Source organism: Cavia porcellus, unplaced genomic scaffold (assembly GCF_034190915.1).
Source record: "Cavia porcellus strain 051 isolate PalLab524CR breed Dunkin Hartley unplaced genomic scaffold, mCavPor4.1 scaffold_10, whole genome shotgun sequence".
Taxonomy (NCBI): domain Eukaryota; kingdom Metazoa; phylum Chordata; class Mammalia; order Rodentia; family Caviidae; genus Cavia; species Cavia porcellus.
In genome coordinates, this window is record NW_026947493.1 from 32,835,632 (window position 1) to 32,852,886 (window position 17,255).

The 17,255-nt window shown below is 57.0% G+C and overlaps 1 protein-coding gene across 5 annotated transcripts in view; it reads left to right on the forward strand.

The window, feature by feature from the left end:
* Stab1 (stabilin 1) overlaps positions 1 to 17,255 on the forward strand; it is a 26,076-nt gene continuing 8,821 nt past the window's right edge. For 2 of the 5 annotated variants that reach the window (XM_063257206.1, XM_013143884.3), the window contains exons 1-36: positions 13 to 228; positions 4,677 to 4,813; positions 5,094 to 5,209; positions 5,413 to 5,498; positions 5,566 to 5,635; positions 5,918 to 6,013; positions 6,247 to 6,357; positions 6,546 to 6,742; positions 6,962 to 7,092; positions 7,213 to 7,340; positions 7,633 to 7,724; positions 7,881 to 8,015; positions 8,159 to 8,329; positions 8,512 to 8,574; positions 8,771 to 8,884; positions 8,983 to 9,036; positions 9,510 to 9,590; positions 9,865 to 10,023; positions 10,723 to 10,785; positions 10,988 to 11,083; positions 11,311 to 11,397; positions 11,851 to 11,962; positions 12,325 to 12,511; positions 12,598 to 12,691; positions 12,789 to 12,947; positions 13,871 to 13,966; positions 14,464 to 14,559; positions 14,695 to 14,742; positions 14,873 to 15,003; positions 15,193 to 15,304; positions 15,621 to 15,698; positions 15,784 to 15,882; positions 16,136 to 16,234; positions 16,354 to 16,485; positions 16,707 to 16,835; positions 17,008 to 17,064. In XM_063257206.1, the coding sequence (XP_063113276.1) occupies positions 148 to 228; positions 4,677 to 4,813; positions 5,094 to 5,209; positions 5,413 to 5,498; positions 5,566 to 5,635; positions 5,918 to 6,013; positions 6,247 to 6,357; positions 6,546 to 6,742; positions 6,962 to 7,092; positions 7,213 to 7,340; positions 7,633 to 7,724; positions 7,881 to 8,015; positions 8,159 to 8,329; positions 8,512 to 8,574; positions 8,771 to 8,884; positions 8,983 to 9,036; positions 9,510 to 9,590; positions 9,865 to 10,023; positions 10,723 to 10,785; positions 10,988 to 11,083; positions 11,311 to 11,397; positions 11,851 to 11,962; positions 12,325 to 12,511; positions 12,598 to 12,691; positions 12,789 to 12,947; positions 13,871 to 13,966; positions 14,464 to 14,559; positions 14,695 to 14,742; positions 14,873 to 15,003; positions 15,193 to 15,304; positions 15,621 to 15,698; positions 15,784 to 15,882; positions 16,136 to 16,234; positions 16,354 to 16,485; positions 16,707 to 16,835; positions 17,008 to 17,064 (3,897 nt within the window). In that variant the 5' untranslated portion in view covers positions 13 to 147. Of the gene's footprint in view, positions 229 to 4,676; positions 4,814 to 5,093; positions 5,210 to 5,412; positions 5,499 to 5,565; positions 5,636 to 5,917; positions 6,014 to 6,246; positions 6,358 to 6,545; positions 6,743 to 6,961; positions 7,093 to 7,212; positions 7,341 to 7,632; positions 7,725 to 7,880; positions 8,016 to 8,158; positions 8,330 to 8,511; positions 8,575 to 8,770; positions 8,885 to 8,982; positions 9,037 to 9,509; positions 9,591 to 9,864; positions 10,024 to 10,722; positions 10,786 to 10,987; positions 11,084 to 11,310; positions 11,398 to 11,850; positions 11,963 to 12,324; positions 12,512 to 12,597; positions 12,692 to 12,788; positions 12,948 to 13,870; positions 13,967 to 14,463; positions 14,560 to 14,694; positions 14,743 to 14,872; positions 15,004 to 15,192; positions 15,305 to 15,620; positions 15,699 to 15,783; positions 15,883 to 16,135; positions 16,235 to 16,353; positions 16,486 to 16,706; positions 16,836 to 17,007; positions 17,065 to 17,255 lie in introns of all 5 variants that reach the window. The other 3 variants (XM_013143885.3, XM_063257207.1, XM_013143883.3) reach the window with 3 other exon arrangements.

Sequence of the window (17,255 nt, forward strand, 5' to 3'; positions counted from 1 at the left end):
TCGGAGGGGGCAGCTTTTAAAGGCAACTGCCCGCCCTGTCCTGCTTGCCTGTGCTGTGCCTGCATCTCAAGAGTTCACTGCCGAGCGACTGCTATAGCCACTTCTGACTTCTGTCCTGGACAGTGAGCTCACCAGCCACAGCCAGCCATGGCAGAGCCCTGGGGCCGCCTCCTGCTCTGCTTCCTGGTCTTCTGGCTGTCAGGCTCCAGCTTTACCAGGGGACAGAAGGTGAGTGTGAGCCCAGAGGGTGGGAGTGGGGAGAGGGAGCATGGGTGTGGGGAGATAAGGAGCCACCAGTGCCTGCCTGAGGTGTGCAGACCCAGATAACTGGGCTGGTGTGCCCACTTGCAGGAGTTAAGCACTGTCAATAGGGCGCAGGTACGAAAGTGTCAGCCTGCCTGCCGTCCGGTAACCAGGCCTGGCCCAGCCAGCCATACGGTATGAGCGGCTGTCCTGGGCTTCCCAGCCTGTGAGAGGAGGGACACAGAACCAGGCCTGTCTGCCTGTCCAGACTCATGTGGACCCTGGGTTTGTCTGCCTGGAGATGGAAGAGCTGCTGGGGACAGCCCAAGATAATGATTTCCAGCTGCCAAGCTGCTGCTTACCAAGCCACAGGCCAAGCCGTCTGTATCCTCACAGCCTCTGGGCAGCCTGTCTTGTTCTTCCAGTGAGGCAGCCAAGGCCCAAGGGTGAGAGAGGCCAGCTATTCCCTCGCTGGAGCCTGCTCCAGACCTTTCCCTTCGAGTCCCCACAAGGGCATGCTGGTGGCAGATGAAGCCACATGTGCAGCTTCCCTTGGTAGGGACATGGCTTTTGTTCAAGCTTTGGGTAGACCCTTGCACCCCGAGTGAATATGGAGACACAATCCCCCAGCTGAGACCTGCTACCGAGCAAGGGAACGTGCCCTGTGAGGCCAAGATCGCGTTTGCGTGATATAACACAGCTTGGTTCTTCTTTTGCCCCTTCCCCTCCACCTCCATTTAAAAAATGGTTTTTCTTTTTCTTTTTTTGTGTCAGATTTATGTCTTTATCAAGTTAATTGTCATTAAAAACAGATTAATATCCAAACTAATAGGCAAAAATATATAAAACAAGACAATTCTGCTAAATCAAAGTCCACTTTAGATACAGTGGCTGTGGTGAATTACAATAACATTTTCTCCTCTTTTTTCTATTGTCTTTTCTATTATTTTTTATTTGTATATTGTATTTTTCATATAAGAAAAGCCATGTAATATTTAAGCTTATGTGTCTGATTCCCTTCACTTAGCATTATGGTCTCTAGACACATTCATTTGCCTTCATACCTTTTATGGCAAAGTAGTCCATTCTGTGTAAATAGCATGCCTGCCTTAGCCATTCATCTGCAATGGACACAGAAGCAAGATTTAGCTTAGAATTGTTCTGCCGTAAACATGGGCCTGCATGTATCCCTGTAACATGCCTTTATAACCCAGAAGGGGAAGAGCCGGGCTGACTGGACTCCCTAGTGTTAGTTTTGAGGGACCCCGTACTGACTGCCGCGCTGGTTGTACCTGTGCACACTCCAGCGACAGCACAGGACTCCTGCTGCACCACACGCTAGCAATGGAGACCGAGTCGGTTCAGCTCCTTGCCTAGCCACAGACTGGTAGCTTGGGCACCACTTGGTCCATTCTGGGACTGGAAAAGAAGGTCTGGGGACCCTGTGGATCCGTGGGATGCAGCCATGCCACCTTCAGTCACTCAACCCTCCTGGTAGCCTGAGTAGCATGAGAACCCTGAGGATGGCTAGGACCAGTGCCTTGCAGCTTCGCCGGGAACAGCCCTGGCCTTTCCTGCTCTGACCCAAGGAAAGGAAGGCAGCTTGGGATCCCTTCCTCTTGGAAGGGGGTTGGGTGCTGGGCTGTCAGCCCCAGAAAGTCTCTAGAAGCCTGGTCCCAGCTTGAGGAAATTTCTTCTCCCTTCTCCCCCACACAGGCTTCCTATTTTATTGTCTCTTCAGCGTCCCCAGCAGGATCTCTGTGAGAGCAGACAGCCCAGTGGGCTCTGAAATGCGGATGGGAGGTGGGGGCAGGGGTACGCTCCGTGGCTCTGGCTTGGGAGGGCCCTGAGGTGCCCAGGAAGAAGGGAATCTGATTCAGCACTCTGGTTGTGCTCCAGCCTCTGTCTACCTGGCAACACCAACAGCAGCACTTGGACTCCAGCCACTGCTGCTGCTTCCAGGTGACTGGGTGGACAGAGGCCTGGGTGCCAGCTTTGGGTGTGGTCCCCAGAGAGTTGGCAGCAGGCTTATCCATCCATCACCACTTCACACACACAGACAAAGCTCCTGCTTCCTCCCAGCCCCTGGCCCAATTCATCACCCGGCCCTTGCTGGCCCTAAGAAGAATCAGCGCACTCCTCTCCACCCTGAGCCAGGCCTGACAAGCATTCCCTCCAGTGCTGGTCCCCAGCCATTACAACCCAGGTCTCTCAGGTGGCTTTGCGGGGAGCCCACCAAGGCTTTACCCTGAACCAGAAACTACTTGGCCCTGGAGCTACTCAATTTTCTAGTAGCTCCCTGGCTCACCAAAGATGAGCCTTAGGGTGAGTTTGAGACCACAATAATCCAGCCCCTCAGCAGGCCACTGCGCGGCTCCCAGCAACTTCCCTTTTGTAGACCGCAGAGGCATGTGCAGAAAAGGCCAAATCACAGCAGTGGAGAGGTCCTGGGACAAGCATGCTCATGGAAGAAAGCACTGTTTCTCCTTTTCTTCAGCTTTGAGAGCCGCACATCTGTAATTTGTTCCAAGACGGAAATTCTGGGCTCACTTCTTTTGGACTACAGTGTGTTCAGCATTTTTCAAGAGGGAAACAGCTTGGCTCCTTCAAGCCATGCTCCAAACACACTTATCAAACACGCCTTCCTTCTGCCCCTTTTGCTCACAGCCAGGAGTTTAGGTTCTCCCCTCCAGGGTAAGTTCTGCTCTGTAGCTTTCTGACATTTTGTCCCCATAAAGGGAGCCCTAAAAGCAGTGTTTTAAAAGCAGTGGCAAAGCCGGGCGTGGTGGCTCACGCCTGTAATCCCAGCACTCGGGAGGCTGAGGCAGGAGGATCCTTGTGAGTTTGAGACCAACCTGGACTACAAAGTGAGCTCAAGGCCAGCCTGAACTGCATAGTGCGACCCCCATCTCAAAAAAGACAAAAAAAAAAAAAAAAAAAAAGCGGCTAAAAAGATAAGGGGCACACAGGGCTAGGCAAGACCTTTCCACATCTCCCACCCCCAAACTCATTCTATGGCCCACCTCAGCCTAGGCACCTTCAGGTGGTGAGGTGCCCTCCTCCCCTGCCCCATCTCACCCTGCTTCCTTGGCTGATGGTTTAAAGCATAAACCAAGTTCTGGGCCTGCCCCTAACCTGGTCTCACTCAGGTGGGGGTTTTGGGGTTTTGTTTGTTTGTCTTTTTGAGACAGGGTCTGCCTATGCAGTTCAGGCTGGCCTTGAACTCACTCTGCAGCCCAAGGTGGCCTCAACTTTGTAGCAATCTTTCTGCCTTAGCCTTCGAGTGCTGGATTACAGGCATGCACCACCATACCAGGGACCACTCACCCGGGTTTATGAAGCTGCTGGTAGCCTGGCCACCAGCCCTACTCTGACCTCTGCTCAGACCACTCTGCCTGTCACATGTGGGCACAAGCTCCTTCCCGCTTCCAGCCTTTGCCTTTGTGCCTGTGACTGACTACTGTGCAACCTTGAGATCCTAAGTCAATCGTCACCTGCTCTGGGAAGCCCCCTATTCTGTCCTCCCAAGTCCCTTGGCAGCTTGTGTTGCCACCGTCATGTGGATGGGTCCCTGCCTATGTCAGGGCTTGGTGACCATGCTGCAGGCCCAAACAGACATGGATCAGATCCCTTGCATACTGCTGCCCATCTCTTAGATCCACAGCTCTTAGTCTCTGGACTAAGTGGAGAGAGCCCATGGGTCCATGCAGTAGAGCAGGGGAGCAGAGCCCATTCAGCACCCACCGTGACAGCCAAAAGCTTGGGTCCTCCTCCCTAGTACAGTAGCCATGACTTAAGAGTGAGGTCACTAGGGGCTGGGGATTTAGTTCAGCGGCATAAGCACCTGCCTTGCAAGCAGGCAGTTGTGAGTTCGATCCCCGGTATCGGATAAATAGAAAAAGAAAGAAAAAAAAGAGGTAAGAGTGAGGTCACTGAGCCAGGGATTTAGCTCAGCAGCGAAGCAAGCACAAAGGTCCTGAGTTTGACCCTCAGTATCAAGGAAAAATATCCTGGGGCTACTATATTCCAAGCGGGGTCAGCTGTGATATATTTCTTTTTAAATGAAAGACAAAGAGGAACATTAGGCTGGGAATCCAAATTCCAATCCCTGATTCCCACTCCATCCCTGAGTGACTTTGTGCAAAGGCCACCAGCCTGTGCTTTGGTTTCATTACCTGGAGTGGGTTGAGAGACAACATGGAGCAAGTTCTCCTGAGGTCACAAGGTACAGACTCAGGCTTCTGGGCTGCAGACAGGAGGCCATGCCGTGGCATCTGCAGCTCCTGACAGTGTTTCTCAGGGGCCTCCCCATCTTTGCATCCCCACTGAGCAGATGGGAGACTGAGGCCTGGAACGGTGCAAGGCCTGTCTTGGGCAGAGGCAAGACCGAATACCGGCCCAGGCCCCTTACTCGCACCCCGCCTGTGGTCCAGGTGCGGTCCAAGCACTGCGATGTGAAGACCAAGTTCATCACGCACACACCCTGTACCTCGTGCGCTGTTAAGAAGTGGATGTGTCCCTCGGGCTGGCTGCTTCAGCGTTTCCCAGACAGGGCATCCCAGAACTGCCGGTATAGATCCCACCCCATCCTGCTTGCTTCCAGAAATATTCTGTAGGGTGGCAAGTACAGGACCTCAGAATGGGGGAAAGGGCTCACCCATGGGTTTCTGTGCCCTGCAGGGAGGTAGAGGGGCAGACAGTGTTACCTGGGCAATGATTGTGTGCTAGGCCCTGTGCTCAGCTCTGGGCCACGGAGAACGAAGAGGTAGTGTAAGAAACAGGAACCCAGTGGGGGAGGTAGAGCGGGCTGCAGGTGCGAGCCCTCCCCTTTCTGTTCCCTCTGTCCCCAGCTATGAGGTGCAGCTAGGGGACTCGCTGATGTCCATGAATGGCTGCAGCATGGAGTGCTGGAAGGATGTGGTACAGAAGGCCTGCTGTCCTGGCTACTGGGGCTCCCAGTGCTATGGTATGAGAGCCCCACACCAGCTCCCTAGGCTTGGCTCTGGGCCCCCACCTGGGGAGCTGCCTATGTTCTTCCAGTTTGTTCATTTCAAGGCCACCTTCTGAAAGCCTTCCTGGCTCAGCCTCCCAGCCCTAGGTGCCCTGGAGGGGGAGGGGCAGGGGAAGTGAAGAGTTCAAGGGCCAGAGCTAAGTTCTTGGCATCCACAGAGTGCCCCGGGGGTGCTGAGACCCCATGCAATGGTCACGGGACCTGCCTGGATGGCATGGCTGGGAACGGGACCTGTGTGTGCCAGGTAAGGCCTGGACAGGGTTGTGGCAGGGGCACTAGGAGAGCTGACACTGACTGGGTATGTCCCCCAGGAAAACTTCAGGGGCTCAGCCTGCCAGGAATGCCAGGACCCCCGCCGGTTTGGGACCGACTGCCAATCTGGTAAGGCCAGCTGGGTCCTCCCTGCCCCTCTCCTCCCCAGCACTCAGCCCTGCAGTTCCCCTTCAGGGAAGTGTGCCTTGCTTCCTCACCCCGTGCGCCAGGTCCTTGCCACTCTCAGAGGCTCCTTCAGGAGCACTCCCTCAGCCCCAGGCTGGGCCATGCTCCTCCCAGGACCTCTCCATGTCATCCTGCATCAGGCTCTGGACTCCTGGGTTATACCTGTAATGCAGAGGGCAGGAAGCCCATGGCTGAGGTCTCACCCACCCTGCGTGTCCCTTCCAGAGTGCAGCTGTGTGCACGGGGTGTGCAGCAGTGGGCCTCAGGGGAACGGAAGCTGTCTGTGCTTTGCTGGGTACACGGGCCCCCGCTGCAACCAAGGTGAGTGTGCTGCTGCGGCAGCCTGGGACAGCGGGTTCTCTGGCCAGGGCAAGGGAGGGTGACTGCTTAAGGACAGGCCTGAGTTTCTGCAGGAGTTATACCTGTAGCCTCTCAGGGGATGGGGCTGTCATCTGGGACTGCCACCGTCTGGAGACTCAGAATCCCACAGCATTGGCAGAAGACCTTTAACCAGGGGTCTCGGGCCCTCACACTTCTCCTTTCTGCCTCCTCAGAGCTGCCTGCCTGCCAGAACCTGAACTGCCCCCCAAACTCCCAGTGCTCCCCAGAGGCTCCTGCCTGCAGGTGCCTGCCTGGCTACACCTTGAAGGACAGCAGATGCGTAGGTGAGCCTGTGACCTGAGGGCTGAGCCTGGGAAGGCACTCTTTTACCTCAGGGGATACAGCGGGGTAGGGGTCCAGCCTTCAGGGCCTGGCTCACCACACACACCCCAGCTTCAGGTCACATGATGGAGCTGTGAAGGAGACCGGGCTGCCGGTGCTCTACTTACGCAGGCTCTCTTTGTGCTGGCAGCTCCTAACCCCTGCCACCCATCACCTTGTTCCTCGATCGCCCATTGCTCTGTGAGTCCTGAGGGACATGCTCAGTGTCGCTGCCCCGAGAACTACCATGGTGACGGCAAAGTGTGTCTGCCCTACGACCCATGCACTGCCAACTTTGGTGGCTGCCCCCGCAACTCTACTGTGTGTGTATACCAGAAGCCAGGCAAGGTGAGCCAAGGGCTCGGTGGGACTTGCCCCCAGTCTGCCTGCTGGCTCTGGCTGTGGGACCCTGGGCAAGTCACAGGCCTCTGGGAACCACAGCCAGTCCGTTGGATGGCGAGAGATGGGGCACGGGTGACACTCCCATTCCTGGAGGCGCATGCCAATAGTTCTCCCAGGTTCTCATAGATGGATGCCTCTTTCCCTCCTGCCCTACAACTTGGCCAGGCCACTTGCTCGTGTCAACCAGGCCTGGTCAGCGCTAACCACAATGCCTCTGCGGGCTGCTTTGCCTACTGCTTCCCCCACTCCTGTGACAAGTCAGCCACTTGCCAAGTGACCCCCGAAGGGAGGACCAGGTGGGCACAGGAGTGGAGCAGAGAGGGTGGGGTGGGCAGCACATACACGCAGGTCCAGGGGCCTCGCAGGCCAGGAGAAGCCCCTGTCCTTACCCTGACCTATCCTCCTCGGGCTCCCAGGTGTCAGTGCAAGGCGGGCGAGGTGGGGGATGGGCGCGCCTGCTATGGACACCTGCTCCATGAGGTCCAGAAGGCCAACGAGATGGGCACGCTGTTCCAACGGCTAAAGGTCACTGTCACCATGCTAGGTGAGTGTCCCCTGGGCCTGCCATTGACTCGTGCAGGAGAAGGTGGGCCACAGTCTGCAGAGATCCTGTTTTCTCTAGCTGAGAGCTCGGAAGCAAAGAATGAACTGTCGCAGGGTATACATGAAAGTGGGAGCTGGAACCCAGCCCCGAGGCCCCCACTTCCCCTGTAGCTAGATGCAAAGCCCCCCACCAACCCCTAACCTGGGATGGGTGCCTGAGGTCTTCCCAGACCCACTCCCTTCCCCCAGGCTCTCCCCAAATCTATTCTGATGCTCTCTCCCTGGCCTTCCAGAGCAGGGCTGCCAGGAGATTGTCACCACATCGGGCCCATTCACAGTGCTGGTGCCATCTACCATCTCCTCCATCTCCTCCCGAAACATGAACGTGAGGCCCCCTACTTTGCCTGGGTGCGGGCCCGTCTTCAGGTCCTGAGAGAGGATCTCTCTGACCCTGGGGACGAGCTGGGAGGTGTGGGCCCTCCTGTGCTGGGTGGCGATCTGAGGTGTGGCTCACAGGACCGTCCGCTCCTGTGGCACACAGGTGACACTGGCCCAGCAGCTCTGCCGACAGCACATCATCGCGGGACAGCACATCCTGGAGGATGGGGGGCTGCCAAGCACACAGAGGTGGTGGACGCTGGCTGGCCAGGAAATAACCGTCACCTTCAGCCGCACGGTAAGGCAGGGACTGCAGCCTGGGGGCCATAGGAGCTACAGGCAGAGGGTGCAGCCCAGGCAAAAACATGGAGGTGGGAAGAAAACTTGGAGCAGGGAGTTGGCACGTGAGGTCTACAGAGACGGGGTCTTGCATCTTCTCAGAGGTACACCTACCAGTACAAGGACCAGCCCCAGCAGACATTCATTATCCTCAAGGCCAACAACATCGCTGCCAATGGTGTCTTCCATGTGGTCACTGCTCTGCGGTGGCAGCCTCCGCCTGCACTCCCTGGGGACCTCAAGGTGTTGCCTGGGCTCCCTGGGGACCCTAAGGTGAGCCAGCACACTTCTCTCCCCACTGTGTGCTGCTAGCTGACCTCTGAGACCTGCAGAGCTCAAGGAGAAGGTGGCAATTATTCCTGGCAGGCAGGCAGGAGGGAGCCAAGTTGCTTTTCCCTCAATCTGGAGCAGACTCACCCTGTCTCTGAAGGTCTCACATGTGTCCCTTTCAACAGCACACCATTGCCCAGATCCTTTCCTCTAATGAGGCCTTCAGCCGGTTTGAGACCATTCTGGAGGTGAGCTGGGGGTGGGATCTAGCTGGCCTGGCCAGGAGTGCTCATTGCCCTAGATGGCCTCGCGGTGTTCTGGGGTTCTGGAATAGCCTGCTCAGCCTGATCCTGTGGTCTCTGTCTCACTTGGTGGGAGTTCTCTGTGGGCTGAAGGTGGCAGAGGCTGACCACGGGTCCCCTAGCTTTCCTCTCCCTGCTGCAGAACTGTGGCCTACCCTCCATCCTGGATGGGCCTGGGCCTTTCACAGTCTTTGTGCCAAGCAATGAGGCTGTGGACAGCTTGCGTGACGGCCGTCTGATCTACCTTTTCACGGAGGTGAGCTTGGTGGGGAGCAGGGCCTACGGGTGTGGGGGCACCAGGACTTCTACCATTCCCAGTGGGGCCTCCAGGAACCAAAACCTTTCCCCTGCCAGGGTCTCTCCAAACTGCAGGAACTGGTGAGGTACCACATCTTCAGCCGTGGCCAGGTGAGAGGTGCTGTGATGGGAGGCCCCACAGCCATGCACTGGGGGTGCTGCTGTGGGTCCGGCCTGCCCAGGGCCCCCACTATAGCATAGAGGAAATCCTGGGACCTAGGGGGTGACTGGATCATCTGGGAAACTTGTGGCCAGTGCCTAGTCTTTGTTTTTTTTTTTTTTTTTTTTTTTTTTCTTGTCCTTTTGAGACAAGGTCTCACTATGCAGTTCAGGCCAGCCTTGAGTTCACTTTGTAGCCCAGAGTAGTCTTGAACTTGCAACGATCCTCCTGCCTCAGCCTCCCAAGTGCTGGGTTTATAGGCATGCACCACTATACCAGGCAATAAAGAAGTCAGTTCATTTCTTTCTTTCTTTTGGTGCCAGGAATTGAACTCATGACCTCACGCTTGCCAAGGAGGGACTTGTGCTGCTGAGCTAAACCCCGGCTCAGTGCTCAGACTTAAGGCACCCTTTCTTCATCCTAGATGACTGTTGACAAGCTCATTGCCAAGAGGCGGATTCTCACTATGGCAAACCAGGTCCTGGCTGTGAATATCTCCAATGAGGTGAGGTGAGACCCAGAGTATCCAAATAAAGGGCCCAGCAGTGGCGCTGGAGATGACCAGACAGTCACCCAGCCTCTTTCTGACCTGTCTGCTGCAGGACCTGTGGGGATCAGGACACTGTGCTGTCCCCAAGTAAAGCAGCCATCAGTCAAATTTCTCTCTTGGGGCCCAGTGGGTGGGAGGGCTCCGAGGAGAAGGGCTGAGCCCAGCCCGTGCAGGGATGCTAACCCCCACCACAGCGAGACCAGGCTGGCACACAAGGTCTGTGATGCAGGGGCGCATCCTGCTGGGACCTGAAGGCATCCCTCTGCGGCGTGTGGACATGCTGGCTGCCAACGGTGTCATTCACATGCTGGAGGGTGTCCTGCTGCCCCCAACCATCCTGCCCATCCTGCCTAAGCACTGTGATGAGGAGCAGCACGAGATCGTGATGGTGAGCCCCTCCAGAGGCCAGCCACTCACTCCCATGGCAGCGGGAGCAAGACCGTCATCTGTCTGAGTCCATGTTCCCCATCACCACAATACCCCAGACCGGGTTGTGCACAGAGGAGGAGGTTATTGTAATAAGGTTCTGAAAGTGGCAGGGCACAGCACTGGCATCTGCTTGGCTTCCGCTGAGGGTCTTGTATGTCCATGGCCAGGGAAGATGCCGAGGCGGGCAGCTCACAGCTCACCCTCAGCGCCTCCTGTGTCGGGGGAGCCCCACAACTGTAAACACCTCCTCTCAGAACTCTTACACTGGGGAACTCAGCATAAGTTCTGGTAGAGACAAACCACATTCAAACTGCAGCAGGCACCAAGTCAGTGGGTGGGCTGATGGTGACACTGAGACCCCACCGCGGACTCCCAGAGACCCGCTCGTACCCTCTGCCTTTGGGCCTGACGATTCGCCCTTTGGGATTGCTCACATGGTCCTCTCCTCGGCCCAGGAGGCCTGAGGGTCTCCTTCCCTCACCCTACTCACTCCGTACCTCCCTGCCCACCCTGCTGCTTTCCCCAAGATGCTACATTCTCCCCCTCTCGGGCCTCCACCGTCTTCCTTCCCTCAGCTTGGGACACCCTCCCCATGACCTCCGTTGCTCACTCTACACCCTTCATTCCTGCCCTGCCCCACCTGTCCCACCCTTTCCAGGGCTCCTGTGTGGACTGTCAAGCCCTAAATACCAGTGTGTGTCCCCCAAACAGCGTGAAGCTGGTGAGTATCCCTCAGCCCAGCCCCCAGGGCTCCCTGAATCCCAACCACTGGATTCTGCTCCAAGTCACAGTGGGAAGCGTGGGGGTGGGAGGCCAGGCCAGACCTGGAGGCCTGGGCTCCACAGAGGCTCTGAAGGTGGGCGTGTTGGAGCCAGGGATGGCTCAAGACCTCCCTCTTGACTAGCTCCACATGGCCTGCACAGGACATCTTCCCCAAGGAGTGTGTCTACACCCACAGTGCTCTCGGGTTCAGCGTGCTGAAGAAGGGCTGTGCACACAACTGCAACCAGACTATCACGGTGAGCCTGAGCAAGGTGCAAGTACTGTGCCCTGGGGAACCGAGGCGCACACTTCTCTCCTGGGGCCCTGAGCTGGGCCAAGTCGCCTGCCTTCCCTAGAGCCACACTGCATCTCTGTGGCAGAAAAGGGGCCATCGAGGGACCTCATCTGGAGTCAAACCAGGAGCAGAAGTATCCTGGGTAGGGTCGGGCATGGCCTGGACCCACGCATGCCCTGTCTCTTACAGAAGCGTGGCTGTTGCAAAGGGTTTTTTGGGCCTGACTGCACCCAGTGTCCCGGAGGATTCTCCAGCCCCTGCTACGGCAAAGGCAACGTGAGTCCTCCTCCCTCCCTGGGCTGGCAGTGACCGGCTATGTGTCAGAGCTGAGCCTGCCTTTCTGGCTTAGGGTTCTTTGCAGGTAGGCAAAGGCAGTGGGCCAATTTTCATTATTTGAATTAGAAATAATTAAATTCATAGATTGTTGCTTCTGTTTTTTAAGGGGTTACTGGTCAATAGTGTTCGTTTTCCTGTTTTTGCCATTTTGTGACATCAGGGCCACTGTTGCATCAGCAGTGGGAGAACGCAGGACTTAGGTTCCCTAGAGAATGCAGGACCTGCCAGACCAGGTGCCTTTTTGAGGCTTAAGAGAAGCATCTGTGATTCTGAAGGTTAAGGTCTTGGAGGAGCAGGAGCTCAAAGCCCCAAGGGAACGAGGAGCTGGCACTGTGGAACAGGACGGGCTAAGTCCCCTCCCAGGACCGACCCTGTCTCCTGCCCACTTTCCAGTGCAGCGATGGGATCCGGGGCAGTGGCGCCTGCCTCTGCTTCCCAGACTACAAAGGCATCGCCTGCCACGTCTGCTCCAACCCAAACAAGCATGGAGACCACTGCCAGGAAGGTGAGTGGCTCTGGCCCAGTCTAGGACCCTGGGATTCCCAGAAGGGAACAGAAATCATCTTCACCTATGTCAGAAAGGCAACTGTAATTCAATCTAAAGCAAACAGGATTTAGGTCAGATACATTGGAGAGCTTCCCACGGGCGGCATCAGGAGCAGAGCAGCTGGAACAGGGCAATGGAAACGCAGATGTCCCTGCCACATTTCATCTGCTTGTCCATCAAATCGGGGCTGACCTATGATTTTGTGACCTTGAAGTGAAATTTCGGCTGGCTGCCCCACCACCACCCCGCTAACCCAGTCCTGGCTCCCAATTAGCACTGCCTCCTGCCTCAGTTTCTCTGCTCCCATCTTCTCCCTACAGACTGTGGCTGTGTCCATGGTCTGTGTGACAACCGTCCGGGCAGTGGAGGGGTATGTCAACATGGCACATGTGCCCCTGGCTTCAGTGGCCACTTCTGTAACGAGACAGTGAGGGACTGTGGCCCCCCAGGGCTGGCTCAGCGCTGCCACCCACACGCCCGCTGCATCAGCCAGGATGGGGTCTCCAGGTGAGGACTCGGACTTCCTTCCATCCCTTTAGTAATCTTGGTGCTGGTTTGCTTGGTGTCCAGCATCCCCCTTCCGCCCATGCCAGGTGTGTCTGTCTAGATGACTTCGAGGGCGATGGCTACTCCTGCACCCGCCGGCACCCCTGCTCCCAGCCAGACCGTGGTGGCTGCTCAGAGAACGTCAGTTCCCTCATGTTCTGAACAGGAGGAGGAGGGGGCTCCCGAGACCCCTGCCCTTGGCCCTGCATCCCTGAGTCATTTATCTGTGCTGTCATAGGCTGAGTGTGTCCCTGGTGACCTGGGCAACCACAACTGCACATGCCACAGAGGCTGGAGCGGGGACGGCCGTGTCTGTGTGCCCATTGATGAATGTGGACTGGACACTCGAGGTGGCTGCCATGCAGATGCCCTCTGCAGCTATGTGGGCCCGGGGCAGGTGCGTAACAGTGTAGTGACCGAGGCCCTGATCCCAGCACAACCTTGGACTCAGGGAGCTGAGGTACAGATGCCAGCCATGCTCTCTGGGATTGGTTCCTGGGCGCTCATGTGCCATCAGGTCCCTGGCAGCCCCTGGTCTTGACTCAGACACTGTCGACCAAAGTAGGAAGAGATCCATCCCTGTGGGACCCGGAAATGTAGCTCTGGAACTTTGCAGCCTCATGTGCTATTCAGTCTCTTAGGGCCTGGAGCCTTCCCCAGGAGGGTTACAGGCCTAGTGGACATGAGTCTTGACGGGTGTGAGAATGTCTACTGCATTGGAGGACAAACCTGGCTGTTTTGCAGTCAGCCTCCACATGGCTTAGGTATGAGCGAGGACCTGTAGGGCTCCCTGTCCTCCCAATTGCACGGTGGCCTTGGGGTCCTGGCCCATGGGATCCTGGCAATAAGAACTTGCATGGCATAAGGCTGGATCAGGAATCTTAAAGTTCCTAACTGCAGTTTTGAATGAGCAAGCTGAGATGTCCCATTTGCCAGTGTGTGGACAAGCCGAAGGGAAGGGGCTAAAGGAGCTATACAGCATGGCAGGGGTGCAAATGAAGCCCCTCCTGCCATCCCTGAGCTGGCCTCAACAGATCCCTACCCATTTGTCACAGCCATGGGCCCGAGTGCCCTGGCAGGGGTCCGACTATAGTGGGCACCAAGGCTCCACAGATGCTTCCTTGCCAGTGCCTTCATTTCCTTAGTCTCACCCTGGGAGCTGGGGGCTTCTGGACACAGAACTCCAGGGAAGCATGGGGAAGGTCCTGTGGGGTCCAGGCCAGGCTCGGTGGGGACAGTCCCCAGGAGGGCCCAGGAGTAGAGGAGGAAAGGACTGGGTGTTCATGGTGAGATGAGGTCCTTTGCTCCCTGACTCCCCAGAGCCGATGCACCTGCAAGCTGGGCTTCGCCGGGGATGGCTACCAGTGTAGTCCTATTGACCCCTGCAGGGCAGGCAACGGAGGCTGCCACGACCTGGTGAGAGGGGTGGGGTGAGCCCTGGGAGGCTCTCTGGTCAGCCTGGCTGTGTCCCCTGACAACTTTGAGACCTTTCTAAATCCCAAATCCAACCATGTCACTCTCTTGTCCTGTCACAGGCTAAAACCCCACAGGTCCTGCAAGAGCCAGCCGAGCCTCCTCTCTCTGCCCCATCCCACCCCATTCCTTGCTGTCACTGAACCTCACTCCCTTTCCCCAAGTCGCCCCTCTGGCCTGGCTATCTCCTGCTCTTAGCTCAAGCTCCTAAAGGCACAGGGCTACCTGGGTGAATCCTGTAATTTGCACGTCAGATGCTCTGGTGCTGCTGAAAGTCAGCAGGGTTGGGGAGTGAGAACCGGTGGCTGGGCAGGTGGAAAGCAGAGATGGATGGGAAAGGGGAACAGAGACAACAGATGACCAGTGTCCAGCTTGCCATATAGCTGATTCATATAGGTGCTGAGTGGAGGGCCATGTCTGTCTGTCTTCCACCCCACCAGGCCACCTGCAAGGCAGTAGGGGGCGGTCAGCGAGTCTGTACATGTCCCCCTCATTTTGGGGGCGATGGTTTCAGTTGCTATGGAGACATCATCCGGGTAAGTAATGGTAGCTTGTCCTTTCTTCCCTGGGCTTGAGCAGGAGTCCTCCTGTGCACCTCAGGTGGAAAGGTGGTAGTGCCCAGGTCGCTGATTGGCCTTCAGTTGCAGGACTAGCTCTTCCCCTCCCTGTAGGAACTGGAGGCAAATGCTCACTTCTCCACCTTCTACCAGTGGTTCAAGGTAGGACAGGGTAGGACCCTTGGGTGGGGGGATCAAACTCCAGCAGGCCTTTCTGGAAGCAGGGGTGTCATCTAACATTGCCAAAAACCGGAGGCTGTCTTATCACTCTTGCCCTGTTCATGGTGTTTAGAGTGCCGGCATCACCCTTTCTGCTGACAGCCGAGTCACAGCCCTGGTGCCCTCTGACTTTGCCATCCGTAGGCTGAGCCCTGAGAACAAATCCTTCTGGCTGCAGCCGAAGATGCTGCCATACCTGGTCAGGTGGGGCAGCTGTGAGCGGGCCAGGCCATGGGAGGGGGAAGCTCCTGGGGGCCCAGGCACTCCCCAAAGAGGCAGAGAATTGGGTCCTCTCCTGGCATGTGTCCACCTGTTGCGTGAAGTGTCCAGTCCCAAAGGTCTCTGTATCTTACAGTAATCTGCTTCTATCCCCCCTAAACTGTTGTCCCTCAGGGCCCATTTTCTCCAGGGTACCCTCTCTGAGGAGGACCTGGCCCGGCTAGGTGGACAGGACGTGGCCACACTGAACCCTACCATGCGCTGGGAGATTCGCAACATCAGTGGGGTATGAGATGAACTCTGGGCAGAGGAGGGACCAGACAGGGGATAGGAGGGAGCTCAAGTGGTTAGAGACTCCCCCCGACCAGTGTTCCCAGAGGATGAGGTTGGGGTCTCCTCAGTCGAGTTCAGAACACAGTTGCTATGTCCTGATGACCATGTCTTTGGGCCAGCAGTGATTTCCCCCCGGGGCTGTCTACACGTATCTACCTGTCCTCCTCGTTGTGGACCCTAGCAGATGTCTGTGTAACCTACTTGGCAGAGCCTGAGTCTGAGCTTTGCCAGCCAGGCTGGGCCACACTGCTCTGCTTGCTGTCTTCCAGAGGGTCTGGGTGCAGAATGCCAGTGTGGACGTGGCTGACCTCCTTGCCACCAATGGTGTCCTACACATCATCAACCAGGTATTGCAGGAGGAGGGTGTACGCCGGACATTGCCTGGGCAGGCCAACAGGCAATGACAGTCCCTTGTGTCCACGTCCATGCCAGGTCTTGCTGCCTCTGCGAGGGGACGTGCAGGTTGGGCAGGGGGTTCTGGAGCGGCTGGGTCAGGTGCCCACTTTCCGCCTCTTCAGGGAGCTACTGCAGGTAAAGCAGGACAACAAGAGCCAATGCCTGCTTGCAGGCACCTTGCCCAGTCTGGGTAAGGCTGGCCGGTAGCTGGTGTCAGGACTGGGATTAACACGCCCATTCCAGGGGCTGAGGATTTAGCTCAGCAGCATAAGCACCCGTCTTGCAAGCAGGCGGACGTGAGTTCGATCCCCAGTACCGATAAAAATGAAAAAGACAAAAAAAAAAAAAAAAAAAAAAATCCACGCCCATTTCTAACCCCTGTTCCTAGCACCACAGCCTGGTGCCCCAGCTTGAGGCTGCCACTGCCTATACCATCTTTGTGCCCACAAACCAATCTCTGGAGGCCCAAGGGAACAGCAGCAGCCTGGTGAGTCCATGTTTCTGGGGGCGGAGGCTAAACACAGAATGAACCTCCTGTGCCGAGGCAGTGATGACCAGAGGGCTTGGGAGTCCCAGATCCCCCTGAGCTGAGCCCCCATCCCCCAGGATGCAGACACAGTGCTACACCACGTGATCTTGGGGGAGGCGCTCTCCATGGAAGCCCTGCAGAAGGGGGGACACCGCAACTCCATGCTGGGTCCAACCCACTGGCTTGTCTTCTACAACCACAGTGGCCAGGTTTGAGAGATGGGCATGTGGAAACCCCTTCCCAGGGACCTGCTCTGGAAGACTCTTTTTGGAGTTTCTCTGCCTAGGAGCCTCTAACCTGTGCTCCTGTGAGACCCGCCTCCCATCCTCGGAGCGCCCCTATGCCCTGTGGTGTGTCCTGCCTTTACAGCTCCTTAAATGCTGGAGGTTGGGGGTGTGGGTGCATTCAACTTCTGGCCCCCTTTTCCCAGCCTGAGGTGAACCACATGCCCCTGGAAGGGCCCTTTCTGAAGGGTCCTGGATACTCGCTGTTTGGCCTGTCGGGGGTCCTGACTGTGGGTAGGAGCCGCTGCATGCTCAGCCACACGGAGGCCCAGCGGGTGAGAGGCTGGAATGGGAGGGAAGGCAGGGGGTGGGAAGGGGTGGTGGGGATGGGGGTGGCTGCCAGTTGACCTGGCCGGCTATGGGGAGCCCTCAGTCAGCCACCCTGAAGGAAGCACAGAGGGTTTGGGGGCCCCCAACCTGGACCACCTGGTGCTGTTTTCTTCCCAGGAGAAATGCGTAAGCTGCTCCCGGAAATTCCGCTGTACTCAGGGCTACCAGCTGCAGGTGAGGCCGGGTTCTGCACAGGCAGGTGTCCTTCCCCGCTTCACTGCCCTCGGCTCCCAAGCAGCCCATACACACCCTGGGCCCGGCTCTGCCATGTACCTGGGGAACTGGAGTGCGTGGGCAGCCACTTCCCTGTGGCTAGGGTTCTGGGAAAGAAGCCCCACTCACCAATGAGGTCCACTTCCCACAGC